This window comes from Bemisia tabaci, chromosome 9, assembly GCF_918797505.1.
Source record: "Bemisia tabaci chromosome 9, PGI_BMITA_v3".
Taxonomy (NCBI): Eukaryota; Metazoa; Arthropoda; class Insecta; order Hemiptera; family Aleyrodidae; genus Bemisia; species Bemisia tabaci.
This window is the reverse complement of record NC_092801.1, coordinates 7,128,440-7,152,060: the sequence shown is the minus strand read 5'-3', so window position 1 is coordinate 7,152,060 and position 23,621 is coordinate 7,128,440. Positions and strand designations below refer to the sequence as shown.

The window sequence follows — 23,621 nt, the reverse complement described above, 5'->3', positions numbered from 1 at the left end:
AAGTTTTAACTTAGGGAAAAACACAGGATTACACTCTATAGGGATCTGCCGATCACTACAACCCACTCTTGAGTTGAAAGATGATTACTAGCAACCCAAAAGGAGTGGCTTCTCTATGGAAAATACAATCCTAGAGTTTATAGAACAATCGTGAGACAAAAACTCAACGTAATAGAATGTTTTTGAATACATCACGGCTGTATGAAACCCTGCCGTAATAGCAAAGAGAGCCGTAAGTGCAAAAATGAAGTTTTGAGAAAACGGGCTCAGAAGCTTCTGACAAGAACATTTTATTGAAAGAAGCCTCCGTTCTTTGTCAAATTGCCACTATTCGTCCAGAAGACTCCTAGAAATCATTTGGGGGATTAAAACTCGACCGATTTTATTTTAAAGTACATGAAAAAGGTAAAATTCAGTTTCGTGTTAGGTTATTGTTAGGCAAGACAGCCGTAAGTGCTATCTTCTACATGCTTTCGTGGTTGCGTTTCCGACGCACACCAAACACATTATCAGGTTAGAAATTGGCAGAGGAGGGCAGCACCTTACTGGAAAGCACTGTTTTCAATGGCTCTTATGCACCTGCGGCTGTCTTGAAAAAAACTAAGTCATTTTTTGTGCACTTACGACTTTCTCATACGTCTCGTTTTCATTGAAATAGAATGAATTATGCTGTTTTAGCTGTCTCAGTAATTTCATCTAAAAGAGTTTAGACGAATTTTGAAGAAAACTCGATTTCGAAAATGTTGCACTTACGGCTCTCTTCGCTATCACGGCAGAACCTATAGTTAGAATCTATGAACGTACCTTGAACAGACTTTTTCGCTTCTCCTTGGGCATTAAGTCGATCTCTTGTTTGAGTAATCGCAGCTCTTGCTTGAGCCTTTCGCGGAACTCTTTCAACTCCCGCTCTTGGTCAGCACGGATTTTCTTTGAAACTATCCTCAAGTCTTGCTCTTGCTGTTGTTCTGCCTTCTCGACTAGTTGCCTTTGCTGCCTCAGCAGACTATCTAAGTCTGCCTCGTACTGACGCACCAAATTGACTCTTTCTTGTTCGAATCGCTTCTCTTGTTGGTCCTTGGCGAACAAAGCTTTAAACGATAAGTCCTGAAACTGCTTTTGCTCCTGTTTCTGAAGCATTTTAAGTTCTCGCAGCTCTTGCTTGCGGAAAATTTGATCATCATACGACTTGCCATTTTCCTCGTCACCGTAGATCACTTTACTTGTTGTGGTGGTGACGATGACACCATCGATTTCGAATTTCCGCGTGCGTTTCCGTGTCTTACGCTTGAGGTTGCGCAGCTCTATTTCCTCTTTTGACATTGAGCGACTAGATCGATTTGTCTCTTGACGCGAGTATTCTGGTTTACGGCGTGGAGGTGCTTCTTCTTCCGTTCGGTCAGGGCGGTTTTCTTTGTTGCTTCCTCGCGAGTCTTGACTGGTTGTTGTGGACACGCTTTCTGCATCCGAGCGGTCGAGGGTTCGTGTGCTCGCGGCCGAAGGGGGTGTGTGGCTCCGAACAGAGCCTGTGTCCGAGTGAGAACCTGATTGAGTTGGGGAAACCCTCTTTTCGCGCAAGGGTTTTTCCTTCTCTTTATCTGGAATGTTTGTTGTTTGGTTGTTGACTACAATGACCACTTCTTCTGAGTCCGATGTTTCGATGCCGTTGACTTTTTTCGTAGTGTGCGTCGCTTTGGGGGGCTCACCGCCAGAGAGGATTATTGATGTGCTTTGGTTTTTCACATTGCTGTCATCTGCTTTATCTGCTTCTGAAAACCCAACAAATTTTAACACTTTATTAGAGTATTACAATAAAGTATTGATTCACACATCCTCCAAGTGAAGTTCTTCAAGAGGGGTTTGGAGGACAAGGCACATGAGTGTAGTTTTTGATATTTCGAGAAATACGTGCTTTGAGTTTTGAAATTATATAGATCCTTTTGGCGGAAAGCAAGTTAAAACTGACTTTTTGAAGCTTAAAAATTGGAATTTAGGCACAAATTTTTCACAGAATATGCATTGAGACTAGTTTTACTTGAAATCATTAATTACTCAATTTATCCAGAAACTGCTCATCTTCCAAGCCCCTCAATTTGACTTGGAAAAAATGCATATTTGTAAAATTGAAGAGCTAGCTGCTTTTCACAGGTTAGAAATTCAAACAAATGTTTTTTTTCACTGAGTAGACACACTATTCATATAACATAATTATAGATTCCAGAGGTGTGAAGAGTTCTAAAACGCCAGACATTTGCCGGATCAGGATCAAGCATTTTTTCCTTTCAGAGTAATGTTTAATTTTAGGACTAGTTACCCCATTTTTTTGTGGAAAATTTGAACTTTCCTCAAATACAGTAGAAACAGTATTGATCTAAACTAACTGTATTAATCTATGTATCCGTTTTACAGCTTTGCTTCAATACTGTGAGCAATTAATTAATCTATTCATGTTTTAGAGATTTTAAACGGGCCACTGTTATTCTTGTACTTTCATTTTTGGCGTGTAAATCTTTTTGAGGATGAATGATTCATTTGTGTGCCTGATGTTCATCCTGCCTGCTAATGATCCTACTCTTTGACTATATCGCGGTCTAGAGACATACTGTGAAAGCTTACCAGAAGTCCAAAACGAGTTGTCCTGTATCCTCCTCTGAGGAGTAGTGTTTTCACCCACTGTAATGACAGAAACATGACTCATTTCAGCTGGCGATTCGCCAGCTTGTAAGCGGCTCACAACAGTGATGTCATCGTCTGTTGCAGCATCGTCCACCTGCAAATCACATCAGCGGACTCAGTTGTAAATACTAGTTTTCCTCAAATAGGTACATGACATGAATAAAGCAGATCATCAGTCATGGAGACAGCATGTTGGAATAAAGTAATTTTCAACAAAAATAAAATAAAAAAAAAAAGGGACTGTATATAGACCTCATCAATGAAATTGGTAAAACGTTCTTCTGCAGAACACTTCTTGAAATAAAATAAAATTAACTAAGGGTGTCTACTAGAAGTTCATCAAGCATTTTCCTGAAATTTAGAATAAAATTTCCTGAATATTGACACGCCTTTGATTTTACGGACCAACATATCAAATTAATCGAATCAAATGTATCACTTTTGGACATGCTAAACTACATATAGTTGAAAAATGTTCAGTGCACTAAGAATTTCCTGATCTACGATTGATTTTTCTGCTGACATCATGGTGCCATACATTTTCAGATTTTCACTGACCGTAGACATCCTGCAACTGTTAAATTATTCAACTATCATGCTCAACAACAAAAAAAATGGTCTGCGTGACAAGAGACTCAAAAGTGACTTACTTACTTTGACTCTCAAAATAGTGTTTTACAAACTTTTAAGCATTAAAGAGGTGTTAAGGGGTATATTCTGAAAATTTCTGATGTGTTACAAAGATTTAAATTCCTTTTTTCCAACAAGTAATGTAGTCAGTTTGCTGAGTCTCATAAGCGCAAAAGACCCGTTACATCATCTTTACCTGTGTTTTGTTGAGTTCGTTTGATACAATTATAACTTGACTATTGGGAGTTGCGGCTCTGTTTGGCTGTTGTCTAGAGGGTGTGCTGGTTGCTGGATGCGTCAGGATGGCAGGTGGGTGAGTCGTTGTCACGACAGTTATGTTTGACTCGAGCGCCTCTGAGCTATGCAGCCGCAACCAGTTTGATGACGAATTCATCTCCTCACCATCAGCCTCCTCTCGTGCACCTTTGATTGAAACACATGTCGTTGACGCAGTGTCAACGTCTGAAACACAGAGAGAAAAATGAGCATTCAAAGGAGGAGAAAGAATAACTAGCTGTAAATTGGAAACTTAATTAATTTTCTGACTATAAATTTGTTTAACCTTCTAGATTGTTTGAGAAATACTTTATTTAAAAAACAACTAGAAATTGGAGAAAAAGTCAACAATTCTCCAAATATAAGGAGAGAAAAGGCTTGGGCTTGCGAAATCAAAGTGACACATTTAAAGGTCAGGCAGCCAAAATAACAGCCGGACTTTCAGAGATGTTATTTTTCATTAAGTGAAGTGTGCATATAAATTATGAATATTTTAAGGACTTTAGCCAGCTTCTTCGGACTTAGGAGTTAGATTATTGAAGACTTTCATAAAAAAAGAAACATTCCTCTGATAATTTGGAGCAGTACTGTGATACTTCACCGTTTAACATTCCACCTTAGGAAAATTAACTGCAGAAAATTGATCATGGCGATATTTCATAAAGATAAATCTTAAACTTTTCAACGCCGCTTTCATACTTATTAATACCATCTACGGAAGCGCACTTGATGCACAAGAGACCAATCAAAGCATAGGTTGCAATGAGGCGGCATAGATAGAGAACTCTGATTGAATAAATTTGCATTCTGACTGAATTTCTTGAGAATTGGGCCCGAAATTCGAATTTCAAGAATTATTGATATACTATCAATTTAAAGGATATAGAAATGAACTTATTAAATTTAATGTAATAATAAAATGTATATTTTATGTAATTTACTGATTGGTATTTTCATTTTATTAAAATTTTACGTCTAATAACACCGGTCAACATTGGTTCTGTCCTTTGAACTTAACCAATTTTTTACGATTTCTAGGTGCTAAAGAAGCCCGAAAATGGCCATATTAACTTCAGGGAAATTGGCTGGTGCTCAGGGCGCCGCCATTTTGAATTTTTCAAAATTGAGGAAACCCACGATTAGAATTTTGCAAATATCTCCTCAGCGGTTCATTTCACAAAAAGAAACAAAAAAACCAGCGGAAAGGACATAAAATTTTCTTGAGTATCTGAGAAAAGAACTGTTATGCTCATTGAAAAGAGCGTAAAATTTACTTCTAGAAAACATATATCAATAGTTCCTAAACTTGATTTAATCCTGTGAAACAGCAGTTTGTTAGCTCCGCCCTTAAAAAGTGATTTTTTCGACCATTTTCCTTGGAATCACGAAAAAAAGAGATAGAACCCTAAAAACGTGACCCAAACTGACCAGCCAATTTTCCTGAAGTTAATATGGCCATTTTAGGACTTCTTTAGCACCTAGGAATCGTAAAAAATTGGTTTGGTTCAAAGGACAAACCAAAACCCGAAATTTGTTGTGCTGTGATAATTCTAACAATACTCTCTTCCCGTGAATTACATGCATTCAAAGACTTCAAAATACTAAGAATTCACGGACATTTGAGAAATTTTAAGACTGTAGGTAAATCTACTTTCTAAACATGAGCCCATGGCTTTAAATATCTGCATTTTTGCTCAACTGCACCTTGTCGCAGTGCTGAAGAACACTTTGAAAATATAACTTGATGCGGATTACACTGATAAAAAACAGATGAGTGCTCCATGACTATGTAATATTTATCATGATTAAGGAAAGGAAGCATTGAATAGTAGACTCACCCACTAAAGTAACACCATCAACAACTCTATCTTTCCCATATGCCGATGTTGACTCGTTATCACTTGGAATAAAGTTGGTCTCGGCAACGCAATGCTCATCGTTTAGTAGCTTAACAGGTACATTATGAATTTGTGGCTGCTCTTTGTTCTTCCATGACTGACCTTCTGTTTGCATCAGAACACTGTCCAGTGATGGCGGGGTCGCTCTCCGTTGGTTGCGATTCGAAATCGACGAGCTCCGTTTCCTCGTTGGTGGAGCGTACTCCTCTTTGATTTCTACCGCCGAGCTGATTACGCCATTCATGTCTGATGACTTGATCGGTATCGGCGTCGCAGATGTCACATTCGTGACAGGTGGGACTGGTGTGACAGGTGTAGAGACAGGTGGAACGACAGGTGGAACTGGTGGGACAGATGTAGTGGCAGGTACAGCATCATGTTTCTCCGTTTCAATTTCTGGTTTAAGCTCCTCCTTGCTGGGCTTTTTACTCTCGTCAACTAATTTTTTCTTCTCAATATCTTTCTCTGGTTTAGATAATTTGTTCTCTGAGCTCTTTTTTTCATTAACACTGGGTTTTTCTTCATTAATATTCAATTGACTCGACGTTTTGCTGAGTTTCTCTCTCGGACTTTCTTTCGCTTTATCTTTCGCGTCTTTGGATTTTTCCTCCGCGCCTTGCTTTGCTTTTTGCGACTCTGGTGATGAACTCAGTTTGCTAGACGTTGATTCAGTCTCGGTATTGTTGGAAGATTGGTCTTTCGAGGATTTTTCTTCGGATTTGGCTGGTGTTTCAGTTTCATCTATTTTGGCGACCGCCACTGGGGGCGGTGGTGGGGCGGGCCCTTTATCCCGAGAAAACCTTTTTTCATTCCCTTCTGATTTCTTAGATACCTGGAAACAAGATAGATGAATGGTTGAAAAGCTGCACACTTTGATAAAAAAACTCACATAAAAATCATAACAAGTGGTTTTGGGAAAATTTCACAATCCGTTTACATCAAAATAATTTCCTTTCCCTCCGTTTGTGGAATAATAGTTCTTAACATTGTACTGATTCTTTAATTATCAGACAAAAATTCAAAACCCAAAATTTTGAAATGAGACCTTCATCAAGTAATAAATTTGAGTGGTTACATAGTGACTTTCTTTGGCTTTATCAATACGCTACCAACAGCAGGAGATCCTTTTCATACTTATAACTTTTGTTTTGTTTGCTTGCAGTGTAGTTTTTTAAGTACAGCTAATGATAGCTAAGAGTACCAAAATGGTTAATGTATTAAGGTGATTTGGTGGACGCCATTTTTTGTGTCAGAGCGACGTGCGATATATCGCATCGATTCATTCCATAATTTCAGCTACTTGTCATTTTTTTCGAATTTTGAGATTGCACTTCTGTTGTCATGAATCTAAAGAATTAATGTACCTAATTTGACAAAGGAATTCAATGTAATAAAGGCAAGGTTTTTATAGAAGAAAAATATCGCATTCCATACTGATATCGAAACTGCACTCGAATGCTATATTTTTCCTCTAAAAAAACTACGCCTTTATTACTTTGAATTTCTTTGTCCAATTTGGTACATGAATTCTTTGGACTCATGACAAAAGAAGTGCGATCTCAAAAACTGAAAAAAATGGCAAGTAGCAGAAATTATGGAACGGATCGATGCGATATATCGCACGTTGCTCTGACACAAAAAATGGCATGTGTCTAATCACCTTAAGTTGTTGACTGAAATAATTCAGAAGACAGAGGAACAAAGAAAACAAACATGGAAAATAAAGTGGTTTAACACAAGCTGAAGAGTCTCTAAGTACGCTTAATCCTCATCATCCCTGAACAATTTATGCTCAGTAAGACTGAATCTTTGGTCCGCATTGAAATACAAGATCTAGATAAGTTCTCTATCATTAGGAACATAGACGATAATTAATCTTTGGAATCTGTCTACACCCATCATTTTATCCAAGGTAGCAGAGAGCAAGTGAACCCAAAAGATGAACAGTAATGAGACTCACCGGTTTCCTGTCGGCAGATTTGGCTGCTGAAGAATTATTAGTAGTTTCTTCATTAGACAATTTAGCATTCGCTTCTTCGATAAGCTTTGATTTTCTCCTGTCCATCTCTTCAACTTCCGCATTCTTCTTCGCATCTCCGGCATCAGTGTCATCTAATAGAAACAAAAATTGTTGCATCCGATGAAAAATTAAACTTGTATGAGAAATTATCAGAGACTGGTTGAAATGTTAATCTTCCTTCCGAAGATACGATCCTTTCTAAATTAGGGGGTGAAAAACTGAAAATTTATTGGTAGGGTAACCTCAATTGGGCTGTTTAAAGTGAATATTATCAGCAAATTTGAAGCGCAAACCTATAATTGCCATTGATTGACTTTCCATGCCAGCGCATTGTTTGCAAAATAAAAAGATACTTCTTCATGCAAATGACTTGAAGCGATGTTGCAAGAATCTTTGACAGACGAAGCTTTAATCTGATGGCTTCGAGAAGAAACACAGCTTGAACATGATTAGGATAATCAGAGAGCATGAATCGTCATTTTCTAAACGGTCCTGATTTTTAATTAAATCTGCCTTCACAACTCGCTACCTTAAGTCAACTCTTTAACGTTCAACTGAACAAGTGAACACCATTTTCTATGGTACACTGTTACATTCAACAACTGGTAATGCACCAAAAATAAAAACTCTTCATTCATTCTAAAAAATAGATTCCAAATTTTGAACTCACCTTTAAGATCTTGATCACTGCGAACTGACACAGTGTCATCTTCGCCATTGTCCAAATCCAGGGGAGCTAGTTGAGACATGCGGTGCTCCTGGAATCAAATCGGAATGGCACATATAATTAACAGGGTGAGCTCTTGTGAAATGACCTACCGTTAATTCGATAATAATAAAACAGAGTCCTGACCTTTTTTTCCTTCCTAAAGCATGATTTTCAGTTGTTTTTTTTTTAATTGCATGTGTTTTGAATTATTCAAAATTCTTAATATCACAGAACAAAATTGCTAGATTACAACTATGTGAGTTCCATTTTAATATTCCTTGGGTCTAACAAGCGCGAGCTCCTTCAGCTAATTTAATGGATTTCAACGCAGCGCTTGTATGCGATTTAAGTGATCAATTTCACATGGGATGTGCAGTAGTTTGAGAAGTGTCTTGGTACACACTATTAAAATTGATGTTAAACTTTACACTGCTAAATATAGGCTCAATTACGTATGGAACTAAAATTTAATGACAACAAAACAAAATAATTTTGGAAATAGATCATTAGTGAGAAATTTTTGATTGATATATAAACAAATAAACGCAGTAAAATTAAAAGAGATATTTTGACGGCTCTTAAAAAATAAGAAAAAAAAAAAAACACCTCTACACGAAAAGAGAGGACAGGACAAACGACAATTACACCTACTAAGTACAACTGACGTCAGATAAGTTCGCAGGTAATTACTTTCTGCTTCGAGATAGATAAATTACTGTGATTTAATAGCTATCAAAGACTGGTTGATCAGTCGACTGCGCATAACGTGCAAAGTTAACAACTGCAAACACATCTGACACAAATTCCAGAAACTTAAGAGGTAATCGAGCCATTTGCTGTGACAATCATGCAAGCTTTTTTAAAACGAGCATTTCTTCAGCAAATGATATTCCCTTCTTTTCATTCATCAATTCAAATAGGGAGAGGAGTTCTTGCTGTTAAAACTTGTCTAAAAATTTGAACAATAACAATAAAGGAAGTTAAAGTAGGAAAATAACAAAAGCAAACGGAACTTCACCACAACGTGGGAAAAATTAAGTAACTCCAGCACACCAGACTTCAAGTGAGTAATAGGAGTAATTGTATTCAATCATAAAGGCAAAAATAACATTTACCAAAACAAAAAACAACCAAGAACTTGAAAATCAACTCTTTAAAAAGTTGGAGGAAATACTTTCGAGACACTGGCCAATAGTAAATCACTTGATCAATCAAAAGGTCTCAACACTTGATAATTACTTTTAGATTGGACACGATGAAAACCAAGCAAGCAATTGTTTACAGTCTGACTAATCTTCAGAATCATGCATTATACACTGTTGGCGTATGATTGCAGCATGGCACCCAACTGCTATTATCAATTGTAGCATTCGTTAAAACATTAGTCTTTTCATTGTCATTACTGCTACCGGAAAAAAGTCGATACATTTTTTCTACTAGTAGTGGCGGTTCTAAGACCATCTCTGTGGTTACAACACACTACTTAGCAAAAAAACCCAGATCAGATCCTATGATGGAAACAATAAACCAAACTAAATCCAAACAAAGAATTTACACACATAAGGAGAAACAAAAAAATAAACAAAAATTCAAGCTACACAAAAATATTAATTTTTACACACGGGAGAGGGGTGGCACCAAAGTAGATCATTGGACGAAGTAAGTAAATTGAGCACCATGAGACTTGCTTGCTCTTTAAGTTGGAGGTATTTTCAGAGAATATGATGGGAACATTGTAAGTTTCACAATTTAGCTCGACCTGAGAAATTTTCATTCTCTATGTCCGTCGATTCAAATATCCAGCTTGTTGAGACAAAAGTCGACCCAAGCTTTAAGCCGTGATTACTTTTTATTTGGCTCACTTGGGCTCTAAGTTGCAGAAATTTCTGTCATACATCATGATCACAAGACTACTCACAAGAAAAACGTTTGGTGAATTTCGCATCTTTTTACAGAGCAATTTGAGTGGGGTTGGTGTTGCGTGCATTAAAGACAAAAAAAAAGGCGATAGCGTGGACAATTTTTAGGGAAAAGATGTCTTTAAAACGGGAATGCCGTTTCGATAAAAGGGATGGCTCAGAACTTTTTGCACCCCTGCTCGGATCTCTTATTTTGGATCCAGAGGTTTAAATTTATCTTTTTCAATGTGGACTGAAACATTTAAGTAGTTTCTTGCCAAAGATGGTACAAAATGCAGACGAGATACTCTCGATTTGTAATTTTTTCATCCTTACCCTGTCTAGTGATCTACTTTGTAATGGCACGGAGTCGGGCATGCCTGCTTTTTCACTGCAATAGGCCACTTGGCAGAGCATGAAATTTGTTACCGCAAAATTTAAATCTAAATTATGTGAACTCAAAACCTCACATTTTCGATACGTTTAGTGTAAAATTTCGGTGAGAAAGAAAACAGGTTTTTTTTTTTGTTTTTTTTTACACTAAACATATCGAAAATGTGAGAAATAAAGTCACAGTGCTTAATTTCTTAGTCTGTCTAGTGGTCCATTTTCAGGAAATATGATAGCCGCAGGGTCAAGCAAGGACAGGGAACTTAAGAGAAACTTACCGATTCGCTGATACTGTTCCCTATTCTTTTTCATTTTCCTAACCGCTCGCTAAAAGAAAGCATGGAACCAAGCCAAGATATTTTCTCTTACTAACACCGAAAGACAAGAATCAAAAAAAAAAAAGAGTATTGCACAAGCATAAGTCGGAAGTTTGTAACGTTAGTCAGGCAAAGCGAAGTAATCCTTTAGAGCAAAAAAATAAATTTTCGCTTGATCGGCACAAAAGAATTGGATAGGAGCCCTTGTCAGAAAATGATTGCTTTTACTATGCTATGCTTCCAATGGTGGTAGATCATGGTGTCAATCATTTCATGTTTATTCCAGAGAGCACAGGATAGTTGCAAAGATTACAAACCATTCAACACAGATAGTTGGCATTGTTCAGGTTATCATAACACCAACCCAAGTCCATTGTGACTATAGAAGTACTCAGCATTCATCAAAGGAAATGGAATGTGAGAGATCCCATCTCCTGGGTCTGATTTTTTTTTTACTTCAGAGCTTGAATAGTTACAGGACTGTGTTTAGGTAGTTAAGTTTTACAGATCGGCAAAATCTATTTAAAAAATCTGCACGGATTCAAAGTTGCAAAGTAACAACCAAAGGTAACAAACCAAATTATTTGGTTTAATTTGGTTTTAATTAAATGTTAAAATAATTTTACTCAAAATCTAAATTTAAAGCTCTACATTTTTATATATTTTTTTAAATTAAAGATTATCAATCTTATTTAGATACATTTGGTATTTTGATCTATTTTACTTTAATACTTAACTTTTAAAGTTTTCCAGTTAAGGAACCATAGAAATTGAAATCAGTCGTCTGTTCAAAATCAAGCTGGGAAAAGTTGATTCAGCTAAAATGTTAACTGAAAATGTGTAGTCATAAATGAGAATCTCGGTGGTTTTTATTAAAAATCTCGAAATTCTTCCTGCATTAAGTGACGAGGAAAAGGGATATCAACACTCGGGAAAGTTGGAATAGAAATTTTCCCTTTACAATTCCTATCTTGTAGAAAACATCTGTGAGTCTGTGAAAATTAGGTTGCAAGGTATCATCATTTTCTAAACAACAATATCCAGACAAATTTGACTATTATAAGCTGACCAAATGTTTAAAAAAAGGCTAAAATTGCAGGAGCCGAAAACTTAAACAAAGAAATGATCTGTACGTGTTCAACTATGTCTTTTTCAAGTCTTCCGGTCGCTGTCATCAAGGACAGTTTGGAGAAAACTGTAAGCTTTATTCACTCAGTGCTTTCAAATGACACAATAAAAAAAATTGACTTAACTGCCCTATTATTTTTTTCTCAGCTTTACCTGGCTCAGATTAATCTAAATGATCAGGAAACCCATTGAGCTTCCCTGTAACAGACTGATTAAGTGGCTAAGTTATATGATACTTTGCGATAAAATTATCAAAATCTAACTGGCCCGTTTGAATTTTGATTAATTTTGCTGCAGTTTGAAAGTGCATTAAAATTAAAACCGTCAATCAGATGGTTGAACTTTTTGAGATTGACGTTACGTTTTCGTTTAAAATTGACCCAGCAAAAACATCAATCGATCAAATGACATAGAGGTCAGCTAAGTAGACGGTTGTTTACTTTCGGTTTGCAAGCGTTTTCACATCACAAACATCCACATGAAAGCATTCGACTCTCGCAGAAGCAAGAACACAAGCTTAGAAAAGTTTCTTTATACTTTCCAACCTTGTAACACTTTAATTTTTAGCCACACAGAAATCACGACCACATAAAAGTCGCGAATCATAACTGATGAGCAGTTTTTTTACGATACGATCATCAGAAAGATGTTTTCAAGGTGGATAGTAGCGAACGCCTCTTCATGCAGAGGTCGAAATTCGTCGTCGGCGCTTGCAAACCGAAAGTGAACAACCGTCAACTTAGCTGACGACACCTCTAGCCACTGAATCAGTCTATTGGTGGTATAATGCTTGATATATAACAAAGCAGGAGTTTGAGACAGGCACAGAAAGCACCTGTGGTGTGCCGTACATTCAGGAGGAATTGAATCTGGGTCATACGGCATGTGATGTGGATTGACGATAGCTCACACAAGATGCTGTACATAGGGAGGTGCTGATCTGAAGGGGCTAGAAAGCGCCTACTTGCCCGGACAGAGATGGTTTTAGTTGAATAAGCTGGAGTGAGGTAAAAGTATACACAACGAAAGGAAGCAGTAAATCCAAACATTGAAATTCTTCTCGTAAAGGAGTTAGTAAAAGAGAAGAGAGAGCAGAAAAGAACAAGAATAACCGAATGCTCGGAAACAGATACGTAGAAAATCGTAGAGGAAAATCTTTTTTGAAGACCTCCACCTCTCAGATTTCAAAAATGGCTGCCAGGAGATCTTTTCTTTCCTATACGAAATGAAAGCATTACGGATGAGGAATTCGTTTTTTTTTTATTTACAGTAAGACTTTGATTTAACGAACCTCCTTTTAACTGATCGACCTCCCGGTCCCTTCAAGAGTTTCAAACTGATTCGAATTTTCAGATTCTGATTTAATGGACCAATTGGTCAGTCCTGCGAAATCTGATAAATACTTCACTGAATGGCGATGGCCATACAGTTTTGCAAATTTTTGGCAAGTATTACTTTCTACACATCTTTATCATCTAAAATTCAAGTATACGAAATAACTTCCTATTTTTTCATAAAATGGTGCAAAAAACACGATGATGATCCAAATTCTTTCAATTGCGATTGGCCACTAGAGAAGGTCTGAACTAGAGGAAAACATCACATGTATCCTTTTCAAGATCTTACGTTGAAAACAATTCACACGCCGGGAAATTTGGAAATCGACTCCTGAACAAAATATAAACGAGTCGATGGCTAACGAACAATATGACCAATCTGCAAACTGACGATTTTTCAGAATGAAGAGATAACTTTGCCTTTTATGTAACAGGGTGTCTACTGGTGCCCTGTCATCAAAATTCCTTGCTTTTTCAGTACATTTTCCTTGCTTTTTCCTTACTTTCCCGAAAATTCCTTTTTTGGCGATCCTCAAAAATCTTTGCATCATCCTTGCCTTTCCCTTATTTTTTCCTTACGTCACCATTATTTTTAACTGTATTCCAATTGGGAAAGTGATGAATGAAGAAATGACAAAGGAACACACCAGAAATATGAGGAATCGAACCGGGAACTTAATGAATGGATTATGTTAGGAAATCACGTACCCCCAAGGCAACTTGAGTTCGTCACAAAAATGTCGAATTTCTGGACCTTCTCACGGAAAATCCATACCTTTTTTGTACTTTCCAAAATCCGTGATTTTTCAGTGTATCCGTATTTTATTCGTACAGCAGACACCCTGTATAATTTGCAATTTTTTCACTCATTGCAGCGTCACTGAAGCGCTTCCCTACAGAACTGGAAAAACTGGAAACATCAGCTTGCGTATTTACTGTAGAATGCGGCAAAGTTGCTAACTTATTTCAGCCAAAATTGTCAGTCACACGGTATTGTTCGTTGGCCCTCGAAGCGTTTTTAACACAGTTCATATGGAATTCAGCTCATACAAATGACGTCATTTGTATTTTTGCCATTTAACCAATGTCAATTGTAAACTTATTTCTTTTTAGAGGATGAATTCCAGGCTTCCTATCGTGGGATTCTTTTCCTATTGAGTGAAAAATTTGGATTAAATGTTGAATTGGGCCAATAACACAAAATAAAAAGGTGCCTGATCCAGATATTAAAGGTGAGAGACATAAGGTTATTTTCATGAAGAAGAGAATAAAAATTTGACTTACATCTGTCTCGTCGTCTACAACTTCCTCTTCGACGACTTCCGCTTTGTACTCGAGCAGCAAATCTCGAATTGGTTTAGAGTCTAGATTTTTGCTTATAAATGAGTGCTGCAACAGATAAAGTTGACCGAGTTTTTCAGTAAAGTAATGTATTTTAATGGAACATTTGAGCAAGGTTGTCAAAAAATTTAGATCGTGGAATTCCCTGACAACTGAAGATATGCTGGATGGTTGAAGAGATATAATTTGAAATAATGACAAAGATGACATTAATGAACAACAAATGTTTGTGATATTCTCAATGTAACACTCTCAATGACTTACTTCGAAGGCTTTTTCAGTGCAATGCCCTTTTTTCTGTATAAGCTCACGAATAAATAATGTTAATCTTTTTAAGACTGATGAGTCTTGACTTACCTTCAATAAATCATCCGCTGTGGGACGTTGACTAGGATCTTTGATCAGTGCTTTTGAAATGAAATCATTGAAATCTTTTGACCACTTCGACGGCTGGTCTAGCTTTGGTGGATCAGACTTTTGAATTTTGAGCAAAACACGCATCGGCGACATTTCATGGTTCGGGGGTTCCATTTGAGCAAATTCTATCAGAGTAATTCCTAAAGACCAAATGTCCACCTACAATGAAAAAATAAACTCAATTAAGATTATATCAGTACATACTGAGAGCAAATATGAACAATGGATTCTGACTAAAAAAATAACTTTCACCTTTAATTTAAAGTTGAACTTATTTTTATCGGGCTGCATTATGTTGATGAAATTACCTTTCTCCCGATCACTTTCTATCGTCACTACCCGTCGCAAACGCGTTCGCGACGGGTGCACCCACGAGTTTTTAAAGTGTTTTATAGTAAATTTTAGTAAATCTTAGTAAATTTTAGTAAATTTTAACAATATAAGATGTAACTGTTAGTGTTTACCGAAGTCGAAGACCTGATGATGATGATTAATATCATCGAAATAGCTATCGTCTACTGAGAACCGGATAGAAAGTGATCGGGAGAAAGGTAATTTCATCAACTTTCACCTTGATCATAGATTTTTCAAATTACGCAATCATGTGCTTCAGAAGTGAAGAAAGTTCCCAGCCTTCGCTTGGGAATTCATAAAATTGACCTTTCGCCATTTTTGACCAAAATTTATTAGACTCATAAATTAAAGCAAACGTTTTCCTGAAAAAATTCAATTTTTTCACAGATAAAAAGAAAATTTCAAAAAATGTAAATAATTAAATTGTTGAAAATTTTGAAAATTATTAGTTCTGCCATTGAATATTCTACATTTATGAGGTTTTTCCCGTGAAAACCTTATCTTCTGGTCTGCTTCTGGCAATTCCCTATTGTTGTGGATCGAAAATTCAGGTAAGACTCAACATTTCTGAAGAAATACACTAATCAAACTGAACTTTAATAAATCAAATTATCAGCAAATTGATGCATTGATGTGGTTTTCTGATCATTTAGGTCTCTTAAAAAAAGTTATGGCTGCATTGGAAGGTTTCAATTTCCATCACTTACCTTAAAATTATAGGGGTTATCTCTAAACGTTTCACACAGCACGACCTCAGGGGCCATCCAGTACGGTGTTCCAATGAATGTATCATGTTTTTGCAGCGTCAACTTGTTCTTTGCTGACACTCCAAAGTCGGCTGAAATCATTGGCAAATGTAAAATGTATTCAGTGGCAGGTTATAAGACGACAGTCCTTAAAAATGGCCGTAAGGGTCCAGTTTGAAGATCAGTGATAAGTTTTAGTGATTAGCAGATATGTTAGAAATTCCCTGACTTTTCCCAGTTTCCCAGACTGCCAGCAACCCTGTCCATTACAAAATTAGATACATTTTCTTCAGAACTCACAAGCAAAATAGCTTTTGAACCATCTAAAAGCATCTTTAATTTCCCCGAACAATTATGTGCCATTTGTCACTTATGCAGTTGTTCACTCAAAATCATTGACCTTGTCTTTGCGACTGTAGTACCTGTTTCCAGGTTTTCCAGACCGTTGGAAATCATTAGGCAAAATTATCAGGCTTCCGACGTTAGATTCTAGAGATCTAAAATTTGAAAAGAGGTTAGTTGTGACAGATTAAAGTGTGACGCTGTCATGCAATTTTTTTTTTTCATCCACATGCACTTATTAAATTAATAATTCTTCCTTTTTTTTGAACACTCTCAAATTAGAGATAAGATTTTGACGTGACGTCATTCTTGAATGACTGAGATTATTCCTTCACTATAACAGTCTTTTTTTTTTATTTCAAAATTCTGATCACGTCTGATCAAAAATTAATTGATGCAAGGAGGCAAAAAATCAAGGAATGTCAAGTATTGAACAATACCTGATTAGCACCTTTGCATCATAAATGAATAACTCGTAAAGAGAGGCTCTACAATTTATCTTGTAATAGCTAATGCTCAAGATAGAGTAAAACTGAATGGTGAAAATCATACGCCAATGACTTCACAGCGTCCAAGAAATTGAAAAAAAGTAAACTTGGCATCGGCTGTATACGATTGAGAGGTAATTGAAAGATACAACCAAGTCTCCATTAATTCTAAGAGGCAGATAAGATAACACTTCATAAGACTTGAATCCTAATTTCAGGTGCGAAGAAATGGAGGATTAAACTTTTGATTCACCCTTGGTATTTGAATCAATGGGTCAGTGGCATCCATTTTTGTTCAATCAATTTTTTGAGATTACAGAGTGAACCACTTAAGCTAATAAGAATTTTTTCAACTTTTTTGTAGCCCTTAAAGAAGGAGTCACCTCATTTTGAAAAATGGGACCTATTCGAAACGAAATTTTTGGCAGGCACTGACGACGTAGCCAAACAGGAAAAAGAAATGCTTGCAGGAGTACATTTTCATACAAATACTTGCCAAGGGTAAAAATGCCCAGGGAGATAGGTGATTTTTTGAAGAAGTATAAGGAGAAATCATAAAAAGTTTTAGGATAATGCATCCCCTGTCTAAATATAACTTAATAAAATGCCTCACTGTAACTTAATAAAATGATGAAGACAGAGATGAAACAAAACCATGAGCTTACAATATTTTTCTGCGCGAGACTAATTCAATTTTGATTCACTCCCTAAAATACCTAAGCACTGGCGCATTTGTCTTGAGTCGAATGATTTCACCTTTGATTTTTGACCTTGCAAAGAAATACTCACCGATCTTGACGCCTGCATCCATTGTAAGTAGAACATTGCCAGCCTTCAAGTCACGATGAATCACCTTGTTGGCGTGTAAAAACGTTAGTGCTTTACACATTTCCTTGCAGACATACGCTATTTGTGGTTCTGTCAAAGGTTTCTCTAACTCGACCATAATAGAATCTAAGGCACCTCCATCACAGTATTCGATTAACATCTGCAACAGAGCCAAAGCAGACACAATTATTTTCCCACAGTTAAATGCTACACATGTGCAAGAATCCATTAAAGAAATACTGCACCTTCTACTACTTCAATTTACACTTCCTGCTAACAGAAAAAACCGGAGTCTACTCCAGTCAAATCGAGGACTAGAGTAATTTTAGTAATTGTTATGATGGCAGAATTTCTCTGTGCACTAACTTTATTTTTGACAAAGTTAAAAATACCTTGTATCAGATGAGGAGAGAAATGCGCATGAAACCAACCTCTTGTTCTTTGCCCAACCTTTAGGTTGAGTTCGATGCCTAATTAAGTAGGCCTACCTTAACTACAGTTTATCCTCAAGCAGAAAGATTGAATTTACTGTTTATAATGTTAACTTCCCACAGTTATTTCTCACTGATGAATTAAGATTGAGATCTTTCCGTATGGTCAACTTTACAATAAATTTTTTTGAGAAAACATGTGCCACTATGCTTAATTTCCTACCTTGTTTAGTGATCTATTAGACTACATTTTGCAATTAGGAACTACAATTATTGGCTCTGTTTAGAAACAACGTAAGTAATTTTCCACTAAAGTGTTCTTATAGATGAGCCAGAAATTATCATTCTTAATTTCAAAATAAAGTCCTATTGTACCCTAAGTTTTGGGTCCTATGGTTTTATTCAACATTCAGATACTGTCAGAAAAAGAACTTTACAAAGAAAAAGAAGAGGAGTAAAATTCTTGCATACCCATAGCTTCCCGGTTAGGAAAAATGCTTCATAAAGTTGCACTATGTTGTCATGTTTGCATTCTGAGAGAATATCGATTTCGATCATGAAATCTGACAGGTCATCTTCGCCTTCTATAGCACACATTTTAGCAGCCGCCAGCTGCTTGGTTGTCCGATGCTGGGCCTGAAGAACAAAGTATAAGGTGAAAATTCAAAAGACAGAGAAAAAAGGAGCGATGAAAACGTTACTGTCGGTTAGCATAACCCCCCAGGGGAACTGGACTTAATATTACGATTGGGAACTACATTCTCTGGCTCGGTTCAGAAACAACGTATGTTCAAATCAGTTTCTTAAGCACATACATGTTTTTACGGATGAGCCAGAAATTGTAGTTCCTAATAGCAGAATGAAGTCCAACTATAGTCTCGGCAGGACCAGGATCTCATGAAACCGCACTGACATATGATGGGTCAAAACAAAGTTTCAGACTAAGAAACAAACGCCACACCCTTCCCTCAGCTTTCCTGATGGTGAAGAGAGCCGCAACTGTCAAATTTTCGAAATCGAGTTTCCTTCAAAAGTCGTTTGATCTCTTATAGATGAAATCACTGAAATAACTAAAATAGCAAAATTCATCTTATTTTTAAGAAAATGAGACAAAGAGAAAGCCGCAAGTGCGCAAAAAATGTTGTAGTTTCAGACAAGACAGCCGGAACTAGCATTATTCCTCCAGAGAACCAATGAAAACAAGAGCTTTAAAGTAGAATTCCTCCCTTTCCTGCCAATTTTTAGCCTGAAAAAGAGTTTGTTTACCATGCGATTCCTATATTTTCTGCAGAATATTGACACAAATCCCTAAACTTCCGCTCTGAAGAAGCTACTGAGCCCATTGTCTCAATACTTCATTTTCGCACTTACGGCTCTCTTTGCTTACAGGCAGTCAGTATGTTAATGAACATTCAAGACCATGAGCTTCACAATGGCGACAAACCCTTGTGAATCTTTGTGCATGGGCTGTTCACACCCACTACGACATCATCACCGACAAAGTACGTATCTAAAATGATAATTGCTGGTATTTGAGCAATGAGATTTTTAATTTTTTTGCTCTCTTTACCTTTGTTTTCCCCAACCAATACAAGTTTTCTTAGAGGATGGTGAGCTGTTTTGTTTTTTTGTAATTTACCGCTTTCTCATATTAAATAATATTCTGTGCTATGCGTAGTGAAGTAAAATAAACAAATTTATTCATTTCTTAAAAAAGATAAAGCATTACTCTCTATTTCCTTATAAAATTCTCTGATCAATTTTCGTCCTCACTAAAATTGGTCCTGACTTTTTTTGGGATTCCTTGACTGTGGCAACCCTGCAATCCAAATTTTTTCACAGACAGGCTCCAAATCAGCAAGCAAGCGCTGTGATCTTAAACGCTAAGCTGAGCCGTGAAAACATCATCCACACGTACCTTGTAAACTTTTCCGAAGGCTCCATCACCGAGCTCACCGATCATTTCCCAAAATTCCTCTGGATCGCAGTCCATGCGGATATTGTTGAACACTTTTTTCTTCTTCGCCTCATTGCTCCCGAGATGAAGCACTTTCTTCAAGCCACTTAAAAATGACATTTTTCAAAATAAACTAGAACGCACTTTGAGTTTTTGATAATTGCTTGCGACTGAGGGAGTTAACCCATCTTATCGCGGAAGACATAACAGTTCATTAAGACACCCGAGAACTAAACAACTCTGCACTGTTGTCAGGGAAGACATTGTTTTGGCCTACAGAGGAGCCCAATAAGAAGGCATTACAGTTGGCGCGAGACAAGGAATTTCCTGAAAAATGGAAAAAAAAACAGCTGATTACTGATTTGATAGAGAAACTTTCTAAAGAAGTCACAGGGCCTTGAGGAACACCCACAAGGTGACAAGAAAAGTTCATGGACAAAGGGTAGAATTTTGTGAGGTACCTAGAAAAAATGTAGAGAATCTCCGGGCCATTTATAGGCTATCTGAATAAATTACGAGGCATTTTCTCAAGTATTTGGTTGTTTCCAGATGGTTAGATATGACAAATTTGAGAACACTCACTCATGATTTGGCAGATAATGGGGGAAAAATTATCTGCAGCCCAATAAGGATGAAAATTGCTGAGTTGGAGCAAGTGGGTAGGACTTCATTCTGAAAAACCTCTTTTCAGAAAACTATCTCTTGGATTTGGTTCTTTTTACCATTCACATCCATTGATATTTGAAATAATCATGTTACAGAGAAAAAACAATACAGAGTTTGCTCATAGGTTCCAGTTTCCATGAGAGGAATTACCTAAATTAAGTTAGTGCTTCAGAGAACAGAAAAATACAACAGCTAAAATAAGGACTTTTTGAGGATTGACTGTTTGAGTGTGATTCTTTCGTCACACTCCGGCCAAAGTATGACATATTCTATGGGTGCTTTGGCACTAGGTTGCCAGATTTCTTAAACATTTCTCATTTTTTACAGAAAAACTAATGGATGAGATCACTGGAAAATCTTACTAACTTAACATTTCTTCTGCTATCTACATTAATTCTTAGGATTGACATGAAAGTATGTGCAAAAGTTTAAAGAAAAAAATATTAAAACAATAATGTGATGTTCCACAACATAGCATCCAAGCATAAATGGCGCTTGTAATGATTTAAACCATCAAACCAAAACCGAAAAAAAGCCATCAAACGCATGTAAGATACAGAAGTTTAATCTAAAAATAGACCTGTAGGCATTCTGGCTTTACAGGCAATGGATGTGCAGACACAAACTATTTGAAAAGACTAAGATGATACCAAAACTGGGATGCAACCAGAAAAGAAAATAGGATTGCACTTTTGCAAATCAATAAGAGGACAAGCTATTCTCTAGAAAAAAATTTAAAGAGAAAATAATCCAAAACAAATTTTAAGGAAATATCATGTTGGCTTCTTCTTCCAAAACACAAAATGAGGCCAGAAATTTTGAAAACACTACAATCTCCGTATACGTTTCAGAGTTTCCTAATTGGTATCCCCACCAATTGATAACCTTTCAAAAAAAAATATAAAATTTTGAGTGTACCATCAGGTAATAAGAATGACGGCCAAGTAGTAACACATATGAGCATTAGGATTTTTAATGCTAATGAAAAGTTCAGTATACGGAGAGATGCTGGACCACATCATATATTACAAAAAATAAAATTTAAGTACTTGGCAAGGCAATCCAAATTTAAAGGTTGAGGTTTTAGGAGTTGCTTAGAATACATAACCTACTACTTAAATGGTACACAAAAAAATGAGAGCACCACAGAATTTGTAAGGCAAACAAATTTGGAGCTTGCATATAAACCTCTCAGCTTTCCTTAGAACACTCGTGAATCAAAATGGATAAAGTTAATTGAGAATAGGTTTTCTTGAGGAGGAAATTAAGCCAGGGAAAACTTGAATGGAGATACTCGGAGTGTGACCCTATTAACCTATAAGTAACACCTATACGGCTTCACAAACTTGCAAGAGGGATTGATTACCCGGATGGGTTCATCATAATGTACATTGGTGAGCATCATTGCCACTCAGATTGAAATTTTAAGTGCACTAGGGTGAATATGGTTAACCTACTTTGATTCAGCTACGAAAGTACAACAAAAAAAGCACTAGTTAGGGCAATGAGCTACGCTATGATAGAATTGATAGCTGTTCACAACTTTAAGAGATAAAATACCTGATGATTGGAAGGGTTTAAATTTAGTAAATGGGAGATGAGAAAAACCCGAAAAATATTAAGGGTATGTAATCTGCAAGATGAATGTTCATATCAGCATTTCCTACCTTTCAAAATCAAAACAAACACTGGACCGGCCATGACCACAGCGTGTCCAAAACTAGGCAAGTTAAAATAATACTAATTAATTATCGGGTGGAGATGGAAAGTAAAAAGGCCATCTAATGTGATTCTTCAAGCGAACTTGAAATTGCAGGATATTTCAGGGGAACTCCAGGTTTTAAAGTGATATGATGCTCATGTAACCTTCTCCAGTTGGAGGATAACTAAACGAAAATAACACCTGCACATGATGAGAGATCATTGTGATAATACAGGGAAAACACCCAAATCAGGGCTGGGATCACGAAAACCACCGAAGATTAGGGGGAACTGATAGCTGATTATCATTACGCGAACTACTTGGCCTTAAAATTAAGGGATGGGCTATGTGCCTTGGGCGTAATTTCTTTCGAAGAATGCCAATCACGGCGAGTATCTCTATCTTGTAGGTTCGATTGGGAAAAGATTGCGACACGCATATCGGCGTACTTACTTGTCGGTGATAGCTCCTGCAGTTGGAAAGCACTTACAAACCCACTGATATAAATACACGCACATGTTAGATAAACAAATTGGAGGATATTATCACGACAAAGATTCTGGGCAAGATCTCATTTCCATTTTGCGAGATCCATCGAAGTTCCTCTCGCCGTCGAAACCCTACCTACCTTCATGGTCCCCGTGACAGTAGGCACCACGCTCAAGTTGAAATGACGTCAGCAAGTGAAGATGAACAAGTGGACATTGGTGGGATTTTAAGGATTTGTGGTCAAGAATCGTCGTAAATGAAAAGGAGAAAACCAATCTTTAGTGAAGGCTGGATAAGTATATCGCTGTTCATTTGACTTCGGAAAGGAAATTAGGACGATTCTTGGAAAAGTACATAAAATCGACGGGGAAAAAACAGCATTTATAACAGGCAAACTTGATTTTTACAGTTACCAACTATGTAAAAAGATTGTTACATACAACTGAGCATTGATCTTCGAAAACCTTTCAATTTTTCACCTCATAATGCTAGATTAACTTTAAAATTATACATGATTTCAAACCATAATTTTTTAACTTTCAATGTTTTACTCAATATTGGACTTTCATTCGTTCTGATCCCCA

The 23,621-nt window shown here is 36.8% G+C and overlaps 1 protein-coding gene across 3 annotated transcripts in view; it reads right to left on the bottom strand.

Moving 5' to 3' along the window:
- The window catches only part of Slik (Sterile20-like kinase), a 37,390-nt gene extending 13,795 nt beyond the window's left edge, over positions 1 to 23,595 (bottom strand). Inside the window, exons 1-13 of one of the 3 annotated variants that reach the window (XM_072304105.1) lie at positions 23,177 to 23,595; positions 20,142 to 20,507; positions 18,695 to 18,859; positions 17,754 to 17,952; positions 16,096 to 16,226; positions 14,975 to 15,193; positions 14,561 to 14,665; positions 8,168 to 8,255; positions 7,438 to 7,589; positions 5,418 to 6,309; positions 3,500 to 3,765; positions 2,614 to 2,767; positions 805 to 1,766 (exon numbers count right to left, since the gene is read on the bottom strand). In XM_072304105.1, coding sequence (XP_072160206.1) covers positions 805 to 1,766; positions 2,614 to 2,767; positions 3,500 to 3,765; positions 5,418 to 6,309; positions 7,438 to 7,589; positions 8,168 to 8,255; positions 14,561 to 14,665; positions 14,975 to 15,193; positions 16,096 to 16,226; positions 17,754 to 17,952; positions 18,695 to 18,859; positions 20,142 to 20,300 — 3,492 coding nt within the window. In that variant the 5' untranslated portion in view covers positions 20,301 to 20,507; positions 23,177 to 23,595. The other 2 variants (XM_019045315.2, XM_019045323.2) reach the window with 2 other exon arrangements.
- Positions 23,596 to 23,621: the final 26 nt, after the last annotated feature.